The sequence below is a fragment of the Capricornis sumatraensis genome, chromosome 23 (assembly GCF_032405125.1).
Source record: "Capricornis sumatraensis isolate serow.1 chromosome 23, serow.2, whole genome shotgun sequence".
In the NCBI taxonomy this organism is placed as follows: Eukaryota; Metazoa; Chordata; class Mammalia; order Artiodactyla; family Bovidae; genus Capricornis; species Capricornis sumatraensis.
Genome location: NC_091091.1, coordinates 23,609,015 through 23,626,149, shown reverse-complemented (window position 1 = coordinate 23,626,149; position 17,135 = coordinate 23,609,015). Strand labels below are relative to the sequence as shown.

General features: G+C 51.9%; 1 protein-coding gene across 1 annotated transcript in view; it reads right to left on the bottom strand.

Annotated features, from left to right (window-relative positions):
* The window catches only part of SUFU (SUFU negative regulator of hedgehog signaling), a 109,897-nt gene that overhangs the window by 7,828 nt on the left and 84,934 nt on the right, over nt 1-17,135 (bottom strand). Inside the window, exons 9-10 of the mRNA XM_068961451.1 lie at nt 8,354-8,488; nt 6,699-6,837 (exon numbers count right to left, since the gene is read on the bottom strand). Coding sequence (XP_068817552.1) covers nt 6,699-6,837; nt 8,354-8,488 — 274 coding nt within the window. The remainder of the gene's footprint in view (nt 1-6,698; nt 6,838-8,353; nt 8,489-17,135) is intronic.

The following is a 17,135-nucleotide window of genomic DNA, read 5'->3' as shown; positions in this document are numbered from 1 at the left end:
CTGCCAATGCCCCTGATTCCAGCTCCCACAGCTGGAGCCTCTGCTCCTCTTGCTCTTATCCCAGGGCCCCCACCCCCCGCCCCGCCCCCACCCCCCAAAGCCTGGAGTCTCTCGACCAGTTATCACCAGTCTGCTTGAGCAGTACAAAAGTCATATTCACATTTTGGGAATTTCCGGGGCTTGTTGCCATCTCTGCAAATGTGAGCACAAACACAAGCATACCTAAAACCCAATTATATTACAATGGCTCCAGTCCGGGCCAGGCTGAACTGATTTCTAACCCACAAATACTTGGGAGGGTGGACATTTCTGCCAGAGAGGTAAATAGGCCTGGGACTGTAACTAGGGCTGGGGGTGAGCGGGGACAGAGGAGGGTTCACAGGAATGGTGACCACACAGAGAGACTCCAAAGAGCTGGAGAAATGGGAAAAATAACCCCAGTAACAGGAGTTCAGTCCTAAGCCAGTTCTTCTGACAAAAGTGTGGAGTTGGTGGAGAGAGTGTGAGTTACGGTGGCTTTCGGTAGACCAAAGTGTACCAAGTGTGCACTATTAATATCTGTGTGTGGACTCATTTTATACTCAGCTGGGGGAGGGGACGGCAGGACGAAAAGGAGGGATAAACCCTAGTGGCTCCTCAATTTTCACTTTTGGTGACTGGCTGGTTCCTGCTGGAAATTTCACATTATTTTAAAAGAATTGAATGGGGAAAATTATACACGAGATCTGCATGATATTAAGGGTGACATTCCCTACAAAGAAACACGACAGACTGTCATAGCTCCAGGCACCTAATTTAATTTCCTTTGGGAGTTAAACCTTAGAAGCTTGAATTGAACAAACAGGCCCTGTTCTTTGTATATTTCAGACCTGGAGCTGAGAATGTTAACAGATCCTATCAACAGGACACTGGAGATAGACAGCCACGACGCAGCAGCTTCTGGATGCTCTCACGAGGAACAGACACGCCGTTGTGATGCAACTGTGGGAAAAGCCTGTGCAGTTCTGGGACTTGGGACTCTTGGAGCTCCCTGGGTCCCCATGGAGCTGCCTGGCTCTGCCACAAATAATAATAAGAAGGGTTATGAGAATGACAGCAGTAAGGATAACACCGCCAGCAGCAGAAGCACCAGCGCCTCCTCCATGTGCCAGGCACAGGGCTAAGTGCTTGACTGGTATCATCTTAGGGCCATCCTGTGAGGAAGGTAACCATCATTTCCACTGTGCAGACGAGCGGGTGTCAAGACAAGTCAAGTCTGGACTTTAGAAGAGCAGTGACCTGACATCATGGTGGTAGAAGATGCTCTTTTTCTGTCTGGGGAGGGCACCTCAATTCTAGAAGCCTCATATAGTCAGAGCCGACTTCTCTTCTCTGCTGGGGGAGGTGGAAGTGACTCTGGCTTCAACCCAATGGCCTGGAAAACCAGCGACACATCTCCTGGCCACCTGCTCAGCTCAAGAGGGCTGGAACCCTGGGCATCACAGACATGCAGCTGTTCAAAACCAGGTTGGCCAAGTGGAAAGGAAGGCAAACCATACCCCGATATAGTTTCCAATGGGGCAGATTTCCAGGTCAGCTTGGTAAACGTGCACATGAGGCGACAGTTGCTCCAGTCCAGAAAACAGCAGTAGAAATAATACAAATACTGAAACAGCACTCACTGATGCTCATGATCACCAAGAACTGGGCTTAAGATGCTTATGTTTGTGCTCAAACAGCCCTCGGAGGGAGAAGACGCTCCAGTGAGGGGGGAAGCCCCCCAAGCAATCTGAGAAGAAACTCCCTGGTGAGGATTTGGAAAACCTGGAGATACCAGGCACCATCCAGACCTTCTGAATCTGAGTAGCTCAGGCTAGGTCAAGGGATCTGCATTTTAAAAAGGCAACCAACCCCTCCCTGTAGGAGATCCTGGTGGAGGGTACCCTGGGGAAACACACTCACGGGGGCAGTGGGTCTAGGCACAGGTTTAACCAACAGGGATGAGTTAGTGGCTGCCGCTCTCCCACCAGCTCTGACCGGTAGAGCTGTGAGGGGGGCAGTGGCTCCCTGCCCCCACTCTCAGGCTCCGCTTTTGATCAAGGAGAGGGCTTGGAACACAGGCCAGCAACTTACTCCAAGGCGCTCACACCCAGTGCCTTAGGATAGCCTGGCTGGCGGGTGAAGACGGAGGATCGTCAACAATCTTCCCAATTCCCCAGGCCCCGGCAAGTTCCAGAAGGAACCTGAAAAGTGATCTTTCATCGTGCCTGCCCTGAGCAGGCCTGGCGGTGGGGCAGGCAGGGGCCCAGCCACTGCAGATCTGATTCAGATGTCTGCGGTCAGTGATATTTCTGAGTCTGCAAACAGCACTGACAATGCCCACTCCTTCCCCTCGGTGTGACAATCCGCACTTTGTCTGGGGCCTTGTTTGCTCTTCGTGTTGACACGTTGTTCTTGCTTCCCAACAAGTTTGGCTTTCTTTTTCCCTCCCTTTCCTTCTCTCAGGGAAGGAAATGTGTTGTTTACAGGGTAGGGCCTGCCAAGGAGCTACTCTGGCACCCATGATGGCAGGGAGGAGGCAGGGACCAGGAAGCCATCCAGTCTGCGTCCCCCCAACACCAACAGGCCGGACAAAAGCTAGACAATAGCCTGGAGCACCCCCACTCCCCACCCCCAGGCTCAGGGGCAGAGGTGCGGGTGTGGCAGGTACCGCTGCAGCAGCCGCACAGTGAGGCCGCATTCATCTCCTGTTCTCGGTGGGTGGCGAGGGGTTGGCTGAGGTGGCCAGGGGCGGGCTCAGACTTCTGCTCTGGCTGGCAGCTGGTGAGGGCACGACAGGCCCTCTCAGTCCTCTCTCCTGTACCTCCCCAGGGCACAGTGCTGGGACTGAAGCCCTATGGCTGTACCTGGGACAACGAGGACCCTCGGACAGCCAAGCAAAGGTCTTCTCGGATTCCACGTTCACCAGTGGAAGGAGAAATAGCAGAGGCAAGCAAGAGGAGCTGCACAGGGCCTAGACCAGGGTTCACCAAGTGTCTTCCACACAATGTCCAAATGGGTGCATGGGACAGGAGAAGGCTGAGGCTTGTCCACAGGGTGGGGGGGTGAGTCAGCCACTGGGCGAGGAGCAGAGCCTGGCAGTGACTCCCCAGATCTGGCCTGGAGAAGTGAAGCCCACTTGAACAGCTGTTGGGCGTCTTCTCCCAAGGCCCAGGCCTCCCATCAAGGCTGGCAGAGAATGGCTGGGAAAGGGGGGCCACCTGGGTGAGCCGTCAGACACCACACAGCTGAGAAAGCATTGCAGGGCTTAAAAAAAATATTCTCATATTTGGTGATGTGACCTCTGAGTGACCTCTGGGGCCGACTTCTCCCCCTTCAGATCAATCTTGGCTGGGGATGGATGAACGACTCAGCTCTGGGCCAGGCTCCCGCTCAGAGACTAACAACCCAGTGTTGACAGACTCAAGGGAGAGAGGCTTGTTAAAGCCACTGAGTTGAGGAATGCTGGGGGAAGGTGTGTGCGGGAGCGACGCTGGCAGACCTCCCCAGGTCCAAAGATCCTCCTGTACTCCTCTGGAGCTGGCTGACAGCATTCACCATCTCAGCAGAGATAAAAACAGCTAAGGGTAGGGCGGACAGAGGAGTCTGGTGTCAACCTCCGGAAACTGAAGAGCCTAAGGAATTGGAGGATTCCTGCCTCTCCAGTTCCTCCAGGAAGCGGGGAGTGTCCGCTGTGCTCACTCTGGGGTGGCAGGCAGCCCTGCCTTTCTGTGCGCCAGGCCTTGACGTTCCTGGGGCTGGAGAGATGGGGGGGGGGGGTGCGGAGCGTGGACCTGGAGAAAGGGGGCAGCCTCTAGGCAGGTGCCGGCCCAGGAGCTGGTGGGTGTGGGGGCCTGTCTGGGGCTACTCCAGAAACCCCGGAAAGGGCCCAGATTCCCTCACTTTCTGCCTTTCTCTCTCAGGCTCTCCTTTGTCATCTTCTCCCATGTGGGATGCCTCTGCCATGCCACTTCCCCAAGAGATAGCAGGCCTGGGCTGGAGGCCAGAACAAGGTGCCAAGGCTGGGAGCGAGGGCTTCCAAGGCTGTTGAAGGCTGATGCAAGAAAAGTCATCCTAGCCCCTCCCAATTCATCTGGGACCAACGGAGAGTGTTCCAACAGCAGCCAAGAGAACAGAAGTCTGGGTTTCTTCAGTCCTGGGGCTGCTGCATTCAGTTCCTTCCTGCCTCCCTGCTCCCACAGGCCTGGGCACACAGGGGCCAGGGAGACATCCTGGAATCCAGAAGCATGAGGGAGAGATTCCCATAGGAGGTGAAGGCAAGTCTCTCTGCTGGGATCTCCCTCCAAAGGGCCCAGTGTCTTTCCCGGCCCAGTGGACGAGGCCTTCACTGGTGACCCGGAGCCTGACCCCAGACCTCCAGGAGGTCCTCAGACTCCCAGCGAGACAGGCGGCCCCAGGGGGAGACTGAGAGGCCCAAAAGTAATTACAAGCCCAGGTTCCCACAAGCCAGGGAGCTGCCTGTGACCACAGTGGCAAGACCCTAGAGAGGAAGGCGGGCTGATGCTGGCAGTCAGATGCAGAAAGTGCTGACTGCTTTGGGGGTGGGGAGACAAGGAGGGCTGGGCTGGGGGCAGGGGCAGAGGGTTTCCCAAGGCTCCTTAGACAGGGCCTGAGAAACCCCTGGGTGAATTAGGGTGGATGCTTGGGGAGCGGGCCCCAGCCAGCCTTCCCGGGAGATCCCCTGTGAGCTGGCCCCCGTGGTGGACCACACTAATGAGCCCATAACACAGGCCTTTGATTAAGCAGCTCCCAGCACAGCGACTTTATTGAAACATGCCGAGGCCAGCGGCTGGTTCCCACCGCTCCGGTTCCCCGGGCAACAGCGCCTGGGAGGGGACCATGTGTTGGGAGTCAGCGGGGCGAGTGCTCGAGCTGGCTGAGGGGCTGCCAGGGAGGCGTAGGGGAGCTGAGCTGGGAGGAAACCCCAGCAGCTAGGGAATCAGGGGCTTGGGAACCAGGGTTGGGTCCAGACCTTTGGGGGGAATGAGGAGCAACGTGACATGTGCTGAGCCCTCTGGAGGCCCAGGTCACCAGGCTGCTGAGAACTGCAGATGCTGACCCCCTACCCCGACCCCAGGCAGGAAGATGTTCCAGGAGGGATGGCGGGGCTCCAAGGACAGGTTCAGAGTCTAGCACGTCAAAGGCAACTGGGTGGCACTTATTCTCGAGTTGGGGAGGCTCTAGTTTCTACTTTCCCAAGAAAAAGTGCTTAACCTTCAATACGCAAAGCACTGAGGACACTTCTGCTGAGACCTGTCAACACACTGTCACCCGCTGGGGATGATGACCTCTGACCTGTCAGGGGCAGGGTCTCCTGCATGGTCCACCCCTCACTCCTTCCCAGCTCTGTGCCACCCCTGCTTTCCACTTGTTCCGGGCTAATTTCAAATGCTATACTTCAGAGCTTTTCCTAAGGTAACTACCAACACCACATGGACAGAAATCTAATGTTACCAAGCGGGACTTTTTAAATGTATTTATAACTTTATGGTTCAAAGTAATTTTGTTATGAAACAGTGTAATAACAACAGTGGAAAAAGGCAAGATAATTTATGGAACACAATATCGCTAAAGCACTGGCTTCCATTTCTACCTCAGCTTAGTCTTGGGAGTCTGGTTGGTATCCTTTGTTTGCTGTTTGTTTTAATTAAGGGTTAGTATTTTGGTGGGGAGGGGGAGGGAGGAGCTAGCCTGAAGACACACACACACATACACACACACACACACACACACTAAAAGCATGCCTACATTAATGGTAAATACACTTCACAGACCCCCCCAGACTGGCCTAAACCCACAGAACCAGCAAAATTCTCTTCCTCTCTACTGTAATCCCCCTGCCCACTGCTGCCCCCCACTGCCCAGGACACACCACAGACAGGCAGTCATCTTTTGCCTTAGGGTCAGATTCCCTTTCCGAGAGGTAAGGTGGCGTGTTCCTTCTCCCATGCCCCCAACAGACAAAATAGGATGTTGTTCCTCCGCTACATCTGGGAGTGGGTTGGACCAGGCCAAGCACCCGTTAGAGACCTGGGCAGGGTGGGGATTGGAAGGAGGCCTGTGGGTGTCAGGTCTGGGTACCCTGCTTGGCAATGGCCCGAGGCTGTGCCCAAGCCAGAAGAGCAAAGAAAGGACAAAGTGTTCTGGAAAAAGCCAGCAGGTTTGCACTGAGAAGCTGGGCGTCCGTCAGGAACACAGGAGAACCATTAGATGAGAGGGGGCAGGCTTGGTCTGCTGAGACCTGCCCATCACAGCCCACTGCCTGGTCCAGGTTCAGATGCCTACTTTCTAGGTATTCTGGTGGGCTTCCCCATATAGCGGAGAGTGGCTTCCACACTCCCTCCCACCCTGCTGCACCCCTCATTTCCTGTACCTTGGTTTACCTGAAATGCAGAAAGTCGCACATCCCTCAAAACTGAATTTCTATGGCAAACAGAATTATCCACAGCCAGAGCCTGGAAAGTTACCGTTCCTGTCTTGGGGGACAGGGAGAGGCCAGGAAGTGCTCCTAGAGCTGGTGGGCTAGGTGGAAGCATCCACACACGACATGGCATCTCACCACTGGCCCCTCAGGAAGGCACCCCCGGAGCTTGCCAAGGGAAGACAGGGAGGTGGTGGGCACAGGAAAGGAGGCAGGCAAAAGAGAAAAGCCTTCTCACTTGTAACCAGGGTCCGTGGGCTGCGTAAGGGTGCTCCTCAGTGGCAAAGGCGCCTTCTACTCCCGTGGAGACAAAGGTGATGGCCATGTCGCCTGTGATACTTTTATATGTAAAGTGCCGTCCGTGCAGGAGCCTGCCCCTGGGGGTGGGAACATGAGACAGTGAGAGGGGGCCTGGCCAGGGCGCTCGGGGGCTGTGGGGGCTACGCTCCCGGGATGGGGTGCCTGGAAAATGCCCTCCTGACTGACCACCTGCCCACTAACAGGGGACTTAACCAAACATGCTCATCTCAACACCTCCCAAGAGAAGCCTCTCACGAGTTCTCTACTGTCATCCTTCCGAAGTGTTCAAGGCTGGCAGACACCAGAGCAGCGTTCAGAGGGGCTGCAAGGGGAGAGAGGTCCACCTCTTTTGTGTCCTGGTGAGGAAACTGAGGCCAGAGGGGCCAGGTGGTAACATGCCTACGGTCAGGCCCAGAGCTAAAAGGGGGATCGGGCCCCTCTTTGTTTGGAGGGTGGGGATGAAGAAGCCCCTAAACAAATTTCCCATACCCCTGGGTGATGGCACGGTGCCCTCACAGCACAACCCTGTGTCTGGTCCACCCACTCCCAGGCCTCTCGTGAGATTTAAATGGTCACCAAGTCCATATCTTTAAAAAAGGCTGACGCCAAGTAGGGTCACTCTGAGAGAGCCACAGAAGTTATTGTTAACCCCCAGTCTGGAAATAACACCTGGGGGAAGGGTGGGCAGGGGCTACTTGTAGGGACAGAGATGTCAGTCAGCAAAGGAAGCAAAACCTGCTCCTGGCTTCCTCAGGCTGCCTCAGATTAACCCTTCACCAGCCTAAAGGCCCTGAGCCTGGGCCGGAGAGGGAGCTGGGGGAGGAGGTGGTTGGGCTCCTGGCGGGGTGTGGGGGTTGTATAGGGGCCCGGCCAGCCACTGGTCACTCTGACCACTGGCTGTCTTTGCCCTGTTGGGCCAGGCTGGTTTCCACCCAGGCTCTGGGATAGTGGGGATGGTCCTAGCAAGTACAACCCTCTTCTTTCCTGTCACTGTTGTCTGGGTTTACAGTTATTCTTGCTGTAAAATTGAGGGTGGAACCCCAGGGCTGTGGAGGAAGCCAGCTGCACAGGTTCCCCCAGGGCAGCGTTCTCATGCAGGGAGCTGCATTCTGCCCCTGGGGCTGGGTTTCTAGCACTGTGGATGGCGGCAGAAGGGACAGTCTGGACTTTTGAGTCCCTCAAGGAGTATGTGGGCCACAGGGTGTATAAAACTGAGTGTTTTGCATGGAAAAACAGCAAAGCAGGAGAAAACACAGTCCCACCCATTGGAGCCCCTGCCCTACCACCCCAGTGCTACCAGGGCCCCTGCCACTGGGCTGGTGGGATGGCAGGGGGGTGGTCTGAGACACCCTAGGTTACTGGACCTTTGTAAGGGAACAGGGCTGGGGGAACACTTCTTTGCACAAAGGAGAGCTCTTCAGTGACGTGGGGGCTACTGGTGGGCTTGGGGGCCACAGGCCTGCCCACAGGCCCAGGCTGGAGCTGCCTGACTAGCTCTCCTCCCCACCAAGGTCCTAGACTCCACCAAGGCATGAGGGGGCAAGCACAGGCCTGGTAGCTCCTTGAAGCCAAGCTGTGCTCTGCAGCACTCACCTGAGGCAGAGAGGGATGAGGGCTCCTGACTCCTGGTTGAATTTCAGATGGACGCTCTCCAGCTGCCGTGTGCGGATCAGCTCGTGGGGAATAATGGCCGTGGAGCTGTCGCTTTCCAGGCTGTCTTTGCGGCTCCTGCGAAGCAAGCACAGGAACAGGTTCAGCACAAGGTGAAAACCGCAGGGCAGAGCAGGACGGGAGGCTCCCAGGCTGGGCTCCTGTGCAACGACAAGGATGGTGACTGATGATAAAGATAACAACAGCCACCATTCACTCAGCCTGCATTTGCCAAGTGCCAGCTGCTGTGCGAAGCATCCCTCGCATGGTGGGCACAGCGCCCCCGTGAGGTGGGCACGATTTTTACGGCCCTTTAGCAGATAAGGAGTCTGGGATCAAGACAGTGATGTAACTTGTCCAGGTTGCACAGCAGGGGCTGTGGAGCTGGGATCTAGTCACAGGTGGGTCTAGTTCTGAAACCTCATCTTTGGCCAACACACTGTAGGAAAGCTGTGTCACAGTGGTTTGTTCTTCCCTCAGATAGCAGCAGGGGTCTCTGGGAGCCCTTCTTCTGCTGCCTCGGAGCCCCAGACCCCAAGTTCTCCAATGCTGGGGTGCCAGAGTGCCAGGAGACTTGGCTCTGAAAGCTTCCTTCCAGCTGACCCTGAAAAGGCTGTGACATCAGAGCAGGCTCAGAGCATGCACACTCCTGCTGGCGGCCCACAGCTACAGTGACATACACACCCTTCATCCAACAGGAAATGACACAAGCCTCACCGAAGGGTGGAGAGCAAGGCTCGCGGGATTCAGATCTGTGAGCCTGGCTGGGCAGCGGGACCGGCCACCACCCTACTGGGCAATGAGGCGCCAGCAGTGCGGTACCAGATTCCTCCTGAGTGAGGCTCCCGCCACGGCACGTTGCCACTGCTGCTTCACACCCCTTCCCGTCCTGCTTCCCACCCACAGCTTGTTCCACAGCTGGGCCACAGGCCCCTTTGCAATCTAAGATTCACTCTTTCAAATTCAGCTGCCCCCAGTGACGACCTCGCAAATCTGCCCCAGCCGGAAGTGAGGGTTACCCACTGATCTCATTCAAAAGACTAGATCCCCGTTTGGACTGTGAATTTCAAAATAATTACTCAAGTGTCCAATCAAAATCCTGGGTGATGGGCTTCCCTGGGGGGGGTGGGTAAGAATCTGCCTGCCAACGCAGAGGATGTGGGTTCAATCCCTGGTCTGCGAAGACTCCACATGCCAAGGAGCAACTAGGCCCGTGTGCCACAGCTGAGCTGTCGCACCACAAATATTGAGGCCCGTGTGCCTAGAGCCTGTGCTGTGCAACAAGAGAAGCCACCACAATGAGAAGCCCGTGCAACACAACTAGAGAGTAGCCCCAGCAACTAGAGAGAGCCCACACGCAACAGCGGAGAGCCGGCACAGCCAAACATGAATAAATGTAATAAAGAAATACTGGGGGAGAAGCTTTAGTCATTTATCATTCAAGCAGCAGAAGCCATCCAGGATGTCTGGGTTTGATAACCTCCTTACACACTGGAGGTCTGAGGGCTGCAGCCTGTGGCCCAAGAGGCACCCCGACACTCAGCACCTCCCCAGAGGGAGGAGGTGAGGTCAGTAGGCAGGATGGAGGGTGACATGGCGCAGCACGGGGCCCCGCTGAGGCAGTGACTTATAAGCCCAAGTAACAGGGACCATTCCCACCAGCTGCGTGGATCCACCTCCAGATGTGACTGCTCTTTCACAAAGTAGTCTCTTCTTCTGGGCTCCCAGAGCCAACTCTGAGTTGCCCTTTGCCCTAGCACCTCCTTTGACAAGCCCTTTCAGGAGACCTGTGAAGAAGACAAAACATGCTGGCCAAGCAGGTCACAGAATTTCAGGGCTGGAAGGAAACTGAGGATGTTTCATTTACCTCTTTCCTTTAAGAAGAGAGCCGGTAAAGCATCCAAGGTCAGAGAGCTGGGCTGTGGCAGGCCAGCGTGGGAGCCTCAGACCTCTGACCAGCTCTCTTCCCCTGAGGCCCTGGCCACCACGCCTCCCTTCGGAGGAGGGCAACACCAAACATCAGCCTTGGGGCTTGGACAAGAGCAGGACTCAGGAAAGGCAGCAGCCCTCTTTGGTGAGCCCTTACTCTGCTCCAGAATAGGACCTTATACCAGGTAAATTCTTCTGCGGTTAACCCTTCTTGTACAGGTAAGGAAACTGTGGCTCAGATAGGAGAGGGGATAAGCCTACAGTTACAGAGTGAGTTTAAGAGGAAGAACCAGGGTGTGACTCTCACCATCACCTCCCTGTGTCACCTCTGAGACACATCACCCACCACCAGGCTCCCAGCCCAGCTGCCAGATGGGGCCAGGCAGCAGGCCTCTCTGACACAGGCAAAAATGCGGATGAATAGCAACTGGGGGGTGGGGGCAGGGGACTGGGAGAGCAGAATCAACAGCACATAGGGCTAGAGACGTCTCAAGCTGGAGGGAAAAATAAATTGTTGAAAGTCAGCTAAAGTCACCTTGGTAACTGCTACAACACACTCACCCGGAACGAGGACATCAAACCCAAGTGCAAACAGCTTTAAAGAAATGGAAAAGAACTTAATCATCTGAAGAATTAATGTGACAAGTGCCCACATTTACACCTCCCACCAACCTTCAATCATTTGAAAACGTACTTTAATCTTTAAAGAGAAAAAAAAAAAATTGCAAAATGCTAGATCTGCAGTCCTGGAGCTTGGGTATTTCCGGCCTGCTGCTTCAATGGAAACAGGGCAGATACACACACACACACACACACACATGCACGCACACACACACGCAGGAGCCAGCTTTTCGCTGATTTGTTTTTTCTGGACATCGATGCAGAAGCATGAATTATTTGTGTGGGCTGGGTGAGGTATTAAATCTGCAGCCGACACAGGTTTGCAATGTTTTGCACGGTTGTCAGCTTAATCTTAGTCATAAAAAAATAAGTAGTGTGCTCGCCAGCGTGGCCTAATTTTTCAGCTGGGGTGTTTTCTCCCTGAGTTCCTAGTGGAGGGGGAAGGCAGAGCTTCGGGGTTGGAGGGGAGAACTGCTCCCAGGGAAGGCGTGGAGGCCAGCAACCTCCAGAGGCTGCTGGGGAGATAGAGCCAGGTGATGAAGTATGCTTGGGGAGGCAGGGTGGCTAATAAACGTAGGTTTGGGGTTTGAGTCCCATATGACCTTGGGCAAATAACTTAATCTCTCTCCAAGCTTTACTATCTTCTTGATTGGAAGAATAATAATACCCTTTCCTTATAAGGATTGAATGAGATGACCTAGGTGAAGCATCAAACAGTGCCTGGGATGTAGTAGGTACTCAAAATGTATCTGGAATGCATTACCAGGATGTTAGCGGGCTGCCTCTAGAAGTCTATCTGCTCCTCATGCAGGAATGTTGATAGCTTAATAGAGACTTATTTGCCTTTACCCTGGGCCCAGAATCCAAGTGCCTCTAGCCAAGTCAGTCCCCCTTTCTGAGCAAAGGTCCTTACCCTGGGCTTGGGAGGGGGACTTCTGAGATGGGGCAGGAGTCACTGTGGGCCCTGGTCAACCACTGGTATTCTGGGAAGGCCCAACTACAGGTCAACAAAATCCCTTGAGGCCTTTGTTCTGCTGAGGGACGTGCTGGCAGGGCTCCCTTCCTGTGCAATGAGCACAATGAGCCTTCCTGCAATTCTCATCCACTGGTCCTCAAGTCAGCCAGAAGTAGGTTAATTCATCCTCCATGACAGCCTTGTACATCCCCGAGGCTGCTCCCACAGCCCAACAAGAGTTTCTCTTCCAAGATTTGTGGCCCCAACTTTCAATGATATTCTTTGCTGTTGTTATTGTGGTTTTCAACTATATTCTTAAGATAAGGTCCTAAATCATCCATCCATCCATCCAAGTAACTCTCCCTTGCATTCACTCTAGCTTGTCAAACTCTAGTGTCATGTCCAGAAGTGAAGCTGAAGTGCCATGTGTGGAAATACAGTATGTGGTTTAACCAGCACAGATCACAGAGGGACTGTGAGCTTTCTTGCTTGGGATACTTTATTTCTATTAAAACTGTCATCAAATTGTCCATTCTTTGTAACCTCGTCATACTACCAACTTATACCGTACTCCCTCTGTCAACAAATCCCCCTCAGGCTTTCTCCCATGGACTGAGCTTAAACCTCTTCTTCCCCCGCCTGTGTGTACGCTAGATGATTTGGAGCTTAAAACAGAACTCTGCTGTTACTCAGCTAGGGTTTCGAGCGGTCCGGATATTTCTGAAACCTGGCTCTGGCACACATCATATTGGCATTTCCCCTGACTTCACATCACTGACAAAACTGATAAACTTGCCATCTCTGTTCTCATCCCAGGCTTTGATTAAACAGTGAACAGGACAGGGCCAGGCAGACGGGCTGACAGACTGACATCATTACTCTTTGGGTATGCTCATCCAACTGATTATAATCAACCCAACCATTCCACCGCTATGTCCCTCACCCTCCTGGATGTTCTGTAGACGTTTCTGTGTCTTGCCAACGATGATGTCAGAAGATATTCTCCAAATGTCTTGCTCACCCCCACCTATATGAGGTCTATAGCACTTCCTTTATCTACCAAGTAGGAATAGGTTAAGTGTTTCTAAAAAGGCAGTGAGGAAGGTCCGGCAGGCCTGACTCTGTGAAAGCAAGCCTCACTGTTTTTCCTTAGGGAGCGTTCACAGCCTACTCACTGAACAATCTAGCCCAGAGTTTTCCCTGTGAGTTGACACTAAGCTCGCTAGTCTAGAGAGTGAAAGATGCTTTTTGCATCTTGGAACTTCTGAGTGCTTTCAGTCTGCCAACACCTCTCTCCCATTCCCTCAGGGATTACTGACACCAGCTTCCTGAATCTCGTCTGCCAATTGGACTGGTGTTCTGGGGTGCAATACATGTGGACCAGGAGATTGGAAATCATGGCTTCAATCCTCTTTTATCAATGCCTGTGTGATTCTTCCTAGTCTGATAACCATTCTATTTGAGATGGAAGCTAACAGAACTAGAGTAAATTTTTGCTGCCTCTCTTTCTCTGATTAACATCACTCTGTCCAAACAACAGGACCTACGTTTTCTTCTTCTCGTTCTAAACAGAAGTATAAAAAATAGTCCTTTTTCGCTGATCATAGCACTTTTTTTTTACAAGACTTAGCTCTTCTTGAGTTTCAGCTTTTCTTATTGGTCTAACATACTTCTTCTAGCTTTTGTTCAAATTCTTCAAAAATATTCTGAGTTACATAAAGACTTCTCTACATATCTGTACAGGTCCCCAGAGATATTACACCTCCTTTCAGTTTTCAGGGGACTATCCACAATAATAATAAGAGGTACCAACTATGAAGTCATTTCCTATTCCAGGGGATCTTCCAGACCCAGGGATAGAACCCATGTCTCCTGCACCTCCTGCATTGGCAGGCGGATTCTTTACCACTGCACTACCTGGGAAGCCCAGCTATGAAGCCAGGTCCTATGCTAAACCCTGTATATATTTGTTCCTTTCATTTCTATAACAACCCTATTGTTGTTGTTCAGTCACTAAGTCATGTCTGACTCTTTGTGACCCCATGGACTGCAGCACACCAGCCTTCCCTGTCCTTCACTATCTCCCAGAGCTTGCTCAAACTCGTGTCCATAAAGTTGGTGATGCCATCCAACCATCTCATCCTCTGTCACCCCCTTCTCCTCCTGCCCTCAGTCCTTCCCAGCATCAGGACCATAATAACAGTAAACTAGTCAAAATGACCACATGGATCACAGTCTTGCATAACTCAGTGAAGCTATGAGCCAAGCCGTGCAGGGCCACCCAAGATGGACAGGTCACAATGGAGAGTTCTGACAAAACATGGTCCACTAGAGAAGAGAATGGCAAACCACTTCAGTATTCTTGCCATGAACCGTATAACAACCTTATAAATAGGTATTATTTTTCCCATTTTACAGATGAAGAAACTGAAACTCAGATACTTAAATAACTAGACCCAAATCGCACAATGAGGCAATAAAGGGCTGAGACAAAACCCCTAGGTCTTTCTGATGCCAGCAAACATATAACCACAATATTTATTCTTAAGAGCCTCCCATCCCTTTGAGTGGTCTTTCCTTCTGGGGTTTCCAAGGCCACGAAGACACATCTATTTTTTTCCCCTGAACTCTTAAAAAGAATTGCTTCCTAGAAACCACAGCAGGGCTTCCCAAAGGGCATTCGATGGAATTTTAATGTAAGACACACTTCTAGAAAAGCAGATGTGGCAAGGGCTGGATGCAGCACACTGCATCTCAGATGGGAGATTCATAAAATGCTGGCATTTCGAGGAATCTGAGGAGGACTATGGAGGGCAAACAAACCAGTTTCACTTTGTGTATGCCAGTATCTTCCAAGCTTAGCCACAGGAATCCCTTGTCACTTAATCCCCAACAAAGTCTCTTCCAAGGTTGTAGGGACCCTCCCTCTGAGGACCACTGACCAAGCAGTGTTCTGACAGGGCCCAGGGTTTTCCCTCCTGAACCCTGCTCTGCCTAAGTACTTTGTCCCAAGGACCTGTCACACCTATGGCATCGGCCTCCCTGCCAGTCAGTCAGGTGCATGCAAGGCACTCCATCAACTCCTTCACCCCACGGCAAGACGCTCTCAGGAGGCCTGTCAGACAGTTACACAACGCCCACCTTGAGCTCTCGGCCTGATGCTGGGGAAGGTGAAGTTCCTCTGAGTGACCAGGGATTACCTTAGTGCCAATTCTGTGATTTATACCTGGAATATGTCATTCTATTCACTATACAGGGTAAGCTGTAACAGCTCCTACAATATCACTTCTTTGACTTTCCTCAATACCTCTAACGTACTTTCCACTTCCCGTTATTCCCTTTTAGGCTATACCCATTGACTTCCTGCTACGGAAGATGAGCTTTTAGCTCCCTTTCATCTCACACTCCCTCCTTTCCAAGATAACTGTACTGTAAGTTTGTTTGGATCAGTATTAAGCGTTTGCGTTATTATACAATACTAATGCTATTTACAACTGAGCTTCCCTGGTAGTTCAGCTGGTAAATAATCCGCCTACAATGTGGGAGACCTGAGTTCTGTCCGTGGGTTGGGAAGATCCCCTGGAGAAGGGAACAGTTACCCACTCCAGTATTCTTGCTTGGAGAAGTCCATGGACAGAGGAGCCTGGTGGGCTACAGTCCATGGGGTGGAAAAGAGTCAGACATGACTGAGTGCCTTTCACTTTCACTTCACTTTCATGTAGTATATACTATGATTACTTTTCCTTTTTAGCGTAATTTTCTGTTTTTTCTTGTATTTAATAACTGTATTATTTTCTATGAATTTCAATAATTCAGTCCTAAACTAACTACCAATGGCCTGCAGATTATCCCAAGACTTTCAAATAGAGCAAATATTTATCAATTTTATCTTCTTAAAGACATTTCTCCAGAGGATCCTTCCAAATGACTCCAGTCTGAGCTCACTGCCCTCCATTCTTGCTACATAGGTGTCCTCATGGGATCACCCTTCACCTTCACACTGGCGATTCCTCTCCCCTCCTTCTCATGGGGGATCCAGTTTCTTGTTTCCCGAGTATTTTCTTCACTCATTTCGATGGAGCATATCTTCTAGCAGATTTCACTTTATTTTTTAGTGTGCTTCTCTCTGATCTGTCACCTTCAGGAGTTTGCAGGAAAACGAACACCAACTTTACTCTGTGCACCAGTTCGGAGACTTTTATGGCCTTCTTTCCAGTTATTTTTTCCTGAGGAGGGGCAGACACCTCCTCTACTTTTATCCTCTTTTATAGGCAGCACCTAGTGGTAATGAGGCCTGGATCTGGATTCAAAAAACCCAAAGTTCAAATTTTGGGTCTGAACCTTCTTAATCTTGGCTCATTGACCCAGGATAAGTTATAAAATCTAGCTAAATCTCTGTGTTCTAATTTGTAAAATGGGGACAAAAGTAATCCACAATACAGGGCCTGGCACATGGTGATACTTAGTAAAAATGCCTGCTTGGCCACAGAACCTGTCCAACCCAGGATCCTTCCTATATTGGGAACACTGAGCAATGGTTTATGGGATGGCTCAGAGGCGCACCTCGGTAATTCAGCAACTGATCTAAATCTTCCCATTTCTTTCTTTTTTACCACCTGTCTATATAACACATTCTTTATTTACACTTCCCACTGTACAAGGGGACTTTTTATATATCCTAACACGCCTTCTCCTTCCAACGGCAGGAGAGATTCCTTGTTTCTAGCACTGCACAGATCGCAGTACATGCTTCTGGTCACCCTACCCACACTTCACAGGTTGACAGAACCGTAGCCACGTTTCCTCTCCACTCTGCTCTCAACAGATTGAAAAGTCTTAATTTTTCCATTTTAGCCTAAGGGTGTTGGTCATATTCTATCAATGGAGCAAGTGTAGAAAGGAGAGGAGCCCAACCACCGTGACTCCTTTTAGCCACAATCCCAGTCCTGTGACAGTGATGACGTCTGCACTGGCTACATGACTTGGGGCCTTCTCCTTGGGGACGCCAGGGAACAGGAACCAGGGCACCCGGGTTGGCAACGATTCAGAAGTGAAGTGGGTTTGGCCTGCTGAGCCCAGTCCAACCTCTGGTTTCTGCCCACTAGCCTGGGAGATTGTTCCTTTTGCTTTCAGATTGCTGACGGAAGCGCTGAACTTTCCAGAGAAAGAAGCACTTGCAGGTCTCCTTCAGGGCAGGACTGGGACAGGGTGTGGGTGGAG